This window comes from Globicephala melas, chromosome 17 (assembly GCF_963455315.2).
Source record: "Globicephala melas chromosome 17, mGloMel1.2, whole genome shotgun sequence".
Lineage (NCBI taxonomy): Eukaryota > Metazoa > Chordata > Mammalia > Artiodactyla > Delphinidae > Globicephala > Globicephala melas.
In genome coordinates, this window is record NC_083330.1 from 42592398 (window position 1) to 42602000 (window position 9603).

The 9603-nt window shown below is 50.1% G+C and overlaps 1 protein-coding gene across 2 annotated transcripts; it reads left to right on the top strand.

The window, feature by feature from the left end:
* Positions 1–2027: 2027 nt before the first annotated feature.
* On the top strand, positions 2028–8938 carry OSR2 (odd-skipped related transciption factor 2). 2 transcript variants are annotated; one of them, XM_060287450.2, is made up of 4 exons: positions 2028–2047; positions 6060–6828; positions 7898–7997; positions 8756–8938. In XM_060287450.2, exons 2-4 carry the CDS (start codon positions 6173–6175, stop codon positions 8936–8938), a joined length of 939 nt encoding a protein of 312 aa, XP_060143433.1. In that variant the 5' UTR covers positions 2028–2047; positions 6060–6172. The 2 variants fall into 2 exon arrangements, with proteins under 2 accessions (XP_060143433.1, XP_060143432.1); XM_060287449.2 differs by having other exon boundaries at positions 8838–8931.
* Positions 8939–9603: the final 665 nt, after the last annotated feature.

Here is a 9603-nt window from a genome sequence, read left to right on the forward strand (position 1 = left end):
AGAGAGGGGACCGCAGGCATCCCCGTAGCTGGGGCTCAGGACTGAGCGCTAAAATGAAAGCACCCCTATAGAATCCATTAGGGAAAACTTTTTTTTAAAAAAAGTCCTGAACTCAGGCATTCCGCTACTTCCACGCTGTTTATCAAGTCTACTTTGAAGCAGTTCAATGCTGAAGGATATTAAACACTCGGGTCTTCATTCCAAGCTCACTTTTTAACCTTTGCAAATTTGAAATGGGAAAGAAAAGAAAAAAAAAGATCTGCTATCTCTTAATTATGTTTTACCGAAGGAACGAGAAATTCTACTTACCTCTGCATAAATAAAATGGAAGGGATTTTATCCTAATAATAATATCCCGTAGCTTCTGCCTGGCTTCCCAATCATCGCTTGACCTTTTGACAGGTTTTAGTCTCCTGCTTGTATTTGTCCACTTCCCCGCACGACTGAAATTATTTTAGTTGTCTTTTGGGGCGGTACATCCCAAACCACATTTTGGCAGAACACCTTTGAATTGTACAGCCTCTTGGCTTGAAGATCTGCGCCCCTCAAAGCGCGGACTTGCAGGGGGCTAATGTAAATCGCCTCTGGCGAACTCGTCTGGGACGAAGGGCGTTTTGCTCAGTGCTGCTCACGCAGATCTCATCTGGAAAGAGGCTGTTTAAAATGAGAGTATGTCATCCCCTTTCTGTCACTCGGTCACCCTACTTCCAGAGTAGCTGAAGTGCATCCTGCAATTACACTCACAGAGGACCAACTCTTTAGAAGAACCTGAAAAATGTATCACTACAAATTCGATTACGTTTCCTGGCAACTGAACAATGAACTCTGTTTTTTGCTGGGAATGAAGATGTACACGTTTGAGAAGCTAGCATAGTATTTTTCTAAATATTTTAAATGACTGCTCGTCACCCATTCCAGATGGATTCTTTATTGTTTGCCGATGGGTTGCAGATGCCCACCCCTTTAACCAAGTTGGTTAACTGTTTATGAAATGTACATTGGCTGATTAAAAGCTTAAATTTTGGAATAAATTTCTCCTGGGATATCCCACATATGTCTTTGCAGTAATTACGAAATTAGTCAATTGTCACCTCTATAAACAAACTTCGTTTTGAAAACAGCAGGCGAAAGCAGACTGCAGATACAGTCATTACTGACCAAAAGTATGTACAAAACTATTTAAAATTGGAGGAAGGGTGATATATGCTGGAGAATACAATCTAAAAGTGATTGATTTTACCTACGAATAAGATAGTTACGTTAAACGTGTTAAGATGTGGAAATTAACGGGGCGAGCGCGCCAAGTAAAACTACAGAATGCCCTTTGAGTTTCTCTGCGGGGTCTTCGGGAGGCAGAAAATCAGTTGTTCAGTTTCTAACATTATAAGGAAAAGTGGCACCGAGAAGGAAGGGGGTGGACGTTGTGTTTGTATGTGAGTTTTGAACTGAGTCACCTTGGCTCTGCCTCTGTAACACGGAAACCTCGAGCAAACCTGTGCCTTTAAGACTCAGTTGCTATCCAAACACAAGTAAACAGAGTGGACCATTAGCGGGCGCCGGGCGCGGAGGCGGAGCCTGGGCGCTGGGGGCCCAGCGCGGCTGCGGGACGCCCGCCCGAAGGGGAGGCGGGGCCGCTACTAAAGCCCGGGTCTCCGGGCCGCGAACAGCCTGGGGAGGGACGCGGGCAGGGACGGAGCTCGGCTTGCTCGCTGCTGGAGGGTGATGGCCCTGCGAGGCTGCAGACTCAGACCTTACCCCGAGTCCGCGGCGAGAGGCTCGCGGAGGCGCGAGGTTCCGGGCGAGCGCTGAGCGCGGGCTCCAACCGCCCTGGGTCTTTACACATTCTACGACCACTGACTCGGACGAAGGCGAGGATCCGCTCTCGTTTTGGCTGCTCGTTGTCCTCCAGATCATGTCCGCGGCTCCCGGGACTCCGCGCGGAAAAAGAAGTTTGTCCGGCGTGGACCCAATGACCTTTCCAAGCTGTGCGCCTCACTGCCTGGACCAGGTCTGAGTGACGCTGCCCAGGCGGACGTTTCTGGGGGAGGTGAGTGTCCGCTCTGGGAAGGGGCTGCAGCCACCCTAAGGAAGGCAGGCTGGAGGGGGTGCAGGGGGGCGCTCGGATTCTCGGTCCGGCGTGCCACAAGTTCAGAAATTGTGAAAAGAAATCATACGGACGCACTCCCGGGGCATTGTATTTTTCACTTTATCGGATCCCAGGCAAGCCACTCCCAGCTAACACGCAACGACACACGCTTTCACGTACTGTTTTTAGTTTTGCGACATTTAATCTAAGCACTCAGCAAAGCCTCTTATAAAAGCTGATCTACGTACGTTGAGATAAAACCCCACAATATCATGTTCTTTCTCACTCTGCCATAGTATTCCTGGTCCACCCGTCCGGGGGCAGCCGCGGCAGAGCGGACGGGCCGCGACACACAGTGCCTGCCGAGCCAGCGCGTTTCAAGAGGAAAGTAATAGTTCAGTCCTAGATAATTCTTCAACCTTGTGCCGGCCTTCTGATTTTCCTCCCATCCTCTGGTCCTGGAGGGGGGGGGGGCAGAAGGCAAATCCCCCTGGGGTTTAAACACTCGGATTCTCGAGAAGTAGCAACAGAGCAAGGAGTTGTGTTTGTATGGTGAGGAGGGAGAAAAAGGTGTTTGTGGAGGGTGCGCTGGCTCTGTCTCCCTACCTGTTAGCAGGGAACAAAAGAGGGCTGGAGTTTCCCGGAGCGAAACGGCGCAGACAGCTACTTTCTTTGCTAAACAAACTGCAGTCCTGAGCAGAACAAGAAAATTACTCATGCAGGGGGAGCGAGGGAGCAGAGAGAAACAGAACCCAGATTATGCGGAAGGCATCTTAATTTAATTAACTCCTTGGGAAGGCAGAGGCGCAGCGAAGGGGCAGGAACTTCGCGGCCCTTTCTCTCTGTTCACCTGATCCAATCTGGCCATTTTAATTTTATTATTTATTTTTTAAAATGATCTCCTTAGATCTACTTGGAGTATAGCTCTCTGATTAATGTAAAATTTTATTGTGGCTTGGGCTGAACTTCAGCAAGCCTACGGATCCATCAGTCATTTTTCTCAGACACCACCCCACAGGTGTTAGCAGATGACCCCTGACTGTATACGATTTTTAGATAATAAAATGTAATAACACATTACCAAAGAGCAAGCCTCCTTATCAAATTACCACTATTTTTTTCTCCAGTGTTTTGAAAGCTTCACTGAACTGAAATTAGTACGTACACCTCTCACTTGTTGACAGCCAGTGAACTAAATTTTACAAAACTTCTGTACATGTCTGGAAATTCCTGTGAAGAAGGCTGATGAAAGAAAACTAGTCTCAGTTCCACGGAAATATTTATGTCTTTTCGTTGGTTTACGTTTCTCTCCTTGCAAAATTAAAAGTAACCAATGGTCTGAAACGGGATGGTGTAGAAGTGACAGCAGATGATGGTTGTTATTGCCTGAAACTGAGTGTGAGAACTACATGCTCAGCTCTAGACAAAACGAAAGTACTTTAGATCTCTGCATTGACTTAAAATATCTTTTGACATATAGTTCCAGCTACTCAGCAGGAGAGTGGAAATCTAAACTCCCTAATTCTTCATGGCAAAAATGTTTAGTGGATCTTTGGGGTTGCTCTGTTTGTGAAGGATTGCTCTTCTTCTATGAAGAAACTATTTGTCCTGCAAATTAAAACGAATACACACCATGAAGCTGAATTATAAAAGAGGCATTAATTTGGGGTTATAAACCATCTGGTGAAAAGGGAAGGAAGATGGCACTCAAGTTTCTGCTGACAGAATTAACGTATAACCTTTATGGCAGAGTTCGCTTTGTGCATTTGGAATCAAAATCACAGGCCATGATATTCCTTCAATCGATAACACACCCCACACACATGCACGTACATACACAGAGAACGTGGTGGGAATTGCACTTTGCCTTCTGTGTTTATTTCTAAGAAATCCAGTCTGGGAAAACACCCAAATAATAATTTCGGTTTCCTATGTGGGGAGGCCAGTTTTTAATACTAGGGGAAAAATAATATTTTGAATCTCTAGAAAATCCTCCTATGCAAAAAGAAGGAAATAAAGGTATAGCTTATGACTTTTAATGGAAGAGGAAACAAATTGATTACCAGAGATGTTTGTAGAATTTTTTTTTTCTACCTCTCTAGGAGAGGGCTTGAGGGTTGCCACTGAACAAAAATGAATTGTGATTTGTGGTGGGAAAGTTTATTAGTAATGGAGGTTTACAGTTTCGGTTGAACGGTCTGACTGAGACCCTCTGACTGTTACACACCTCTCATTAACTCCCGGCCTCAACTCCCAGACCGCATACCACTGGGCAGAAGCGGTTCATTAATAAATCCCTGTCTCCAAGCCGTTCCAAACAGGAGAGGAGGGAGGGAAGGTGTGGGCCTCGCGGAGGCGGCCAGATTCTGCCTGGCCAGAGCGCTGTGTCATTAGCGCAGCCCTCTAAGCCTGCCCCCAGATAGAGCCACAGGCAAGACTTCACAACTCGCTAGAGAAGAGCATTTCAGGCGCAGAAAGGGCTGGTGGCAAGGATGTCTGGACAAACTCTCCCATCTTCCTGCTGGGTTCAAAAGCCAGGCATAAAGGTTGATGGCTCAGATAGGCCTGCCTGCCCCTCTCTAGGGAAAGCGCTTAACTGTGAGTCCCAGCCTCTGGGGAGCCACCTTCAGAGGCAAGGCCCAAGGCCGCAGAGCTGGCAGAACTCTCTGCTAAAAAGGGGCTGGTAGTGGGAGAAGGTGGAAAGCATCTGAAAGCAGATGAGGTGCCCCGGGAAACTGGGTCTGAAAGCAGACCTCTGTGTTGGCACTGGGGGTTCAGGGACAAGCATGTGCGTGCGCCCTGCTCAGGCCCAGGCCGCAGACCCGGGCCGGCTTCCCGGTGGCAGGAGCAACGTCGCACTCAACTCCAGGCCGACAAGCAAGCTTCCTCCAGGCAGGCAGAGGCGCACCGTACCCGATCTGCTGTGGCTCCCCTGCTGTGCCTTCCTTTTTTTTCCTCCCCGGGGAACACTCTCGCTTCTCCTCTCTTCTCTTTTGCTGGGGCCTGGCGGGTGTAGGAGTCTCTCCTGGTGCCAGGTCGAGAAGCGCTCGGGCCTCCCGAGAGCTTGGCGCTCGGTCCTGGATCGGGGACTTTCTCCACCCCCGCAACACCCCACTGAGCCTGAACCATCTGGAAGGGATCTAGGTGGGGGGTGGGAGGAGACGGCCCCTGGGAAGGTGGAAGGGGTGATTCTAGGCCTCACCGGTCCCCGAGGTGTCACTTTTCTTTCCTGTGGCCCGTCACCGCTGATAAATGGGACAGAGGCAGAGGAAGGAAAAAGAAAACCTCTGAGGTCAGCGCCGGGCGAGGCGGGCCCCTCCGAGGGCCCAGCAGCCCCAGGAGCGCAAAGCGCCCCCGGCTGCGTTCCACCACCCCAGGCGCGGTCCGGGTGAACGGCGGTCGCGGGGCGGGTCAGCGGGCTCGGGGCGCAGCGCTAGGAGCCGCCCGGCTGAGCCAGGCCCTCAAGCCCGGGTCAGACCCACAACCCAACGTTCCCCGGGGAGCTTGGAGGCACAGCGGCAACAGAGGCTCAGCCCGGGCCTGTAGGCGCTGGCACAGCGGGGTGTCACGGATGACCAAGCTTCACCCGATCGGGTAGGGGTGGGTGGGCTGGACTGGGTGCCGCCTCTGCTGGAGCCCCTGCTCACCTTTCTTTCTCCCCGGACCGGGTCTTCGGCTCCTCGAATCAGTGCGTGCCTGGCATCCGATTTTCCCACGGGCGACCCGCTCGCCGCCAGGGACCACTTTTGCCCCGCCTGATACCCTGGCCCCGGGGGCTGAGCTCGAGCTTGGTGTCGACTCGCCCGCGGGGCAGGCTCTCCGAGGTTCCCTCACCACTCCGTTTGGGGGCCTCGGAGTGGGTGGGGAGGAGGACTTAGAAGGAAGGTGTTGTAACCCAAGCGGCGCCAAGGGACAGACCGAGCAGGCTTGGATAATAGTCACGACTTTCTCTCTCTCCCCCGACCATTTTTAGGGTTTTCTCTGCGTGCCGTTGTCCTCCTGGGTTTTCGCCGGAGCCCCACGCCCACCCGCCTCTGAGTCCTGGAAAAAAAGGGTGGCTACCTCCGCCCCCCAGCACCCCGGAAAATGGGGAGCAAGGCCCTGCCAGCGCCCATCCCGCTCCACCCATCGCTGCAGCTCACCAATTACTCCTTCCTGCAGGCCGTGAACACCTTCCCCGCCGCGGTGGACCACCTGCAGGGCCTGTACGGTCTCAGCGCCGTGCAGACCATGCACATGAACCACTGGACACTGGGGTACCCCAACGTGCACGAGATCACCCGCTCCACCATCACCGAGATGGCGGCGGCGCAGGGCCTCGTGGACGCGCGCTTCCCCTTCCCGGCTCTGCCCTTTACCACCCACCTCTTCCACCCCAAGCAGGGAGCCATTGCCCACGTCCTCCCAGCCCTGCACAAGGACCGGCCCCGTTTTGACTTTGCCAACTTGGCCGTGGCCGCTACGCAAGAGGATCCCCCTAAGATAGGAGACCTGACCAAGCTGAGCCCGGGGCTGGGTAGCCCCATCTCGGGCCTCAGTAAATTGACTCCGGACAGAAAGCCCTCCCGAGGGAGGTTGCCCTCCAAAACGAAAAAAGAGTTTATCTGCAAGTTTTGCGGCAGACACTTTACCAAATCCTACAACTTGCTCATCCACGAGAGGACCCACACAGATGAGAGGCCGTACACGTGTGACATCTGCCACAAGGCTTTCCGGAGGCAAGATCATTTGCGGGATCACAGGTAAGGTGGGGAAAGAGGTTGGCCTGGGGAGGGAAGGACAGTTTATCCAGAATACCGAATCCTGATAGACATTGCAAGCGTCACTAAAATCCCCTTTGAACTAGAATATATCCCCCAAAGCCCTCCCCAGCCAGCCACAACCAACCCTCCAAATTTACCTTTGTCCTCAGCGGGCCCCTGCTGCCTGTTCTTGTTTGGGATGCAGGAGGGCCACCCCATCCTTAGGTAGTTAAAATCTGCTGGGTTGGCCTTGGTCCTGGGATCGGTTTTCCAGTTTCCACCTGGTCGACCTTAGCCGGTGGGGCAGGTAGAGCCAAGAAACCTCGAAGACCTTCCTCTGGTGGGTGCAGGTCCTGCCTGCGATAGGACCATTTCTGGAAATCTCCTCGGCCACCTCCACTGGGTTCCCTCCCTTCCCTGACTCGCCCCCAGGTGCGCCCGAGAGCCTGCCACAGTGACCTTTCTTTAAACTTATTTGCGGGGGTCTTGAGATCACTGAATTTAGAAACAGCTCTTCACATTCCCTCCACATCTTCAATTATGCATTAATCAAAGGCAATTGAAGAAATACTATAATGTAAGTGTTTTCATCCAGTAAAAACTTCCCAGGAGTGGGGGTGAGAGTATCTTTTCCCTGGACTCTACTTGCTGTTGTTACCCCAAGGTAGGACTGCTGTACCGATCCTCCACGGCTTTTAAGGGATTCGCTAAAATTAGTCCCCCTAAACTTGGCCTTGCCTTATATCCTGATTTGACCCGTTTAAATCCCAGAGAAAACCGTAGAGGCCAAGAAGAGCTCGTTCGGCATGATTTCGAGCTCCAAAACACGCCAGAGAGGGCGATCAAGTGTAGATAAAGCCGGCGTCCGGTGAATGTTTTGAAGAGTCTGTTAGTTGAGGTTAACCATAAACAGAATTACACGGGGGGGGGGGGGATGTAAAAACATAAATAATGGAAATCCTGTTTCTTTTCTTTTTTTCCCTCATGACTTCGTTTAAAGTAATTGCCAAAAGAAACTCCTCACCGTGATGTTAAAGCCATTTCAATGAAACCTTATATTGATTTTCAGGTATATCCATTCCAAAGAAAAACCCTTCAAATGTCAGGAGTGTGGGAAAGGATTTTGTCAGTCTAGAACTCTGGCTGTTCACAAAACTTTACATATGCAGGTAAGTTTGTTTTCTTGTTTAAAAACAGTGACTGGTTCTGTTTTATCAGTTTTGCTCTAGAAAAGGTGTTCAATGGCAGGGTCTTTCTCATAAAAGGCTCTGTTTAGATCAGTTTTCTAGGTGGAGAAAGCAGCACCCAGTTTTTCTATACATGAAATTAATTTTATTTAACAGAAAACATTTATGTGTTTTTCTTAAAGAACAAGCCACTCTCACTATTCTAAAATCCTAATTTTAGAATTATTATTTTTTTCACCTGATGTGCCCTGCATTTAAAGCTTTCGTGTTTGGGAGGAAATAAAGGTAATTTTGATAATGGAGGCATGGTGAAATCCCATACGTTCTCTCTCCCAGGGGCCTCATAATTTGTAGTTTTCAGAACATTGAGGAATAGTTTAATTTTCCACCAAAGAGGAGCCTTATTACCTGAGAGAATGTCGTTCCTTAAGAGAGGATTAGAGTTTTTCCTCCCCCTTTTCCTGCCTATGACATGGTGATGAAATGTAAAGAGCTGGAAATCACAAAGCCCACCGCCAGTGGCCACCGGCGGTTATCAGTGTAATCCGGTCCCTGTGTGTGCCTGTGCGTGTGTTTTTGTGATTGGAGGATTAGGAGCACAGATGTGTTCCTGCAAGTCTCCTCTTTGTTGTCGTGCGCGTGTTCTGTTAACGTTGTGATACCGATAAGACAGAAACTATTGAGAAGGGTGCCGTGGTGGTGTGAAGGATTAATCCTTTGCTTGCTTCACATCTGAACAGGAATCTCCACACAAATGCCCCACATGTGGAAGAACCTTTAATCAGAGAAGTAATCTGAAAACTCACCTTCTCACCCATACAGACATCAAGCCCTACAGCTGCGAGCAGTGCGGCAAAGTGTTCAGGCGAAACTGTGATCTGCGGCGGCACAGCCTGACTCACACCCCGCGGCAGGACTTCTAGAGAAGCCCCGGATCTGTCCCGGGCCACCGCCGCCGCTCCCCTCCCCAGACACCTCTCCACGCCTCCCACCCGGTGGGGGGGCACCCCCAACCCTTCACTGACCCCCAGCTCTTCCCTGGCTGCAGCCACACCGGCAGCTCCAGGGGATTAACTCTTCTTCCCAAGGACTGAGAACTGTAGAAAGCCACACAAGTACATCCTTTCACAAAGAGCATATGCTAGTTTCTTGTAGATATTCACAGCTCATTTTAGAGCTCTGTACATAATGTCGTGGGTCTCTGTTTCGTTGTTTTGTTTTGTCTGTTTTTGTATCTTGTTGGATGCACCTAGGTATGGAAAATGGAAACCAAATTTATCTTTAAAGACTGTATTTTCAAAAATAAAATGTTTTCTTGTTTGTTTCAACACTCCTGCAAAAGTGCCTTGCTATTTGACTTCTGTTTTTCCTCTGGATTCTGGAAGAGTGGGATGTCTCTGAAATATTAAATATTGAAGGGCATTCTTTATCCCGAGGTTTCAAAAGTAAGACTTCTCACAGTTCTCTTACTGAAACTTCATCTCTTCCCGTTTCATACTGTGGCATTTTGGAATTGGTCAACTGTGCTGTCTTTCTGCTTTTTGAAGATATTAAAATTGATACCCATGAGGTTTTTCCTCCCCTTTTG

Coding starts and splice junctions, on each gene's coding strand:
- OSR2 (XM_060287450.2), top strand. CDS start 6,173: ATGGGGAGCAAGGCCCTGCCAGCGCCCATCCCGCTCCACCCATCGCTG. Junction 6,829..7,897: donor GATCATTTGCGGGATCACAG/GTAAGGTGGGGA, acceptor ATTGATTTTCAG/GTATATCCATTCCAAAGAAA. Junction 7,998..8,755: donor ACAAAACTTTACATATGCAG/GTAAGTTTGTTT, acceptor ACATCTGAACAG/GAATCTCCACACAAATGCCC.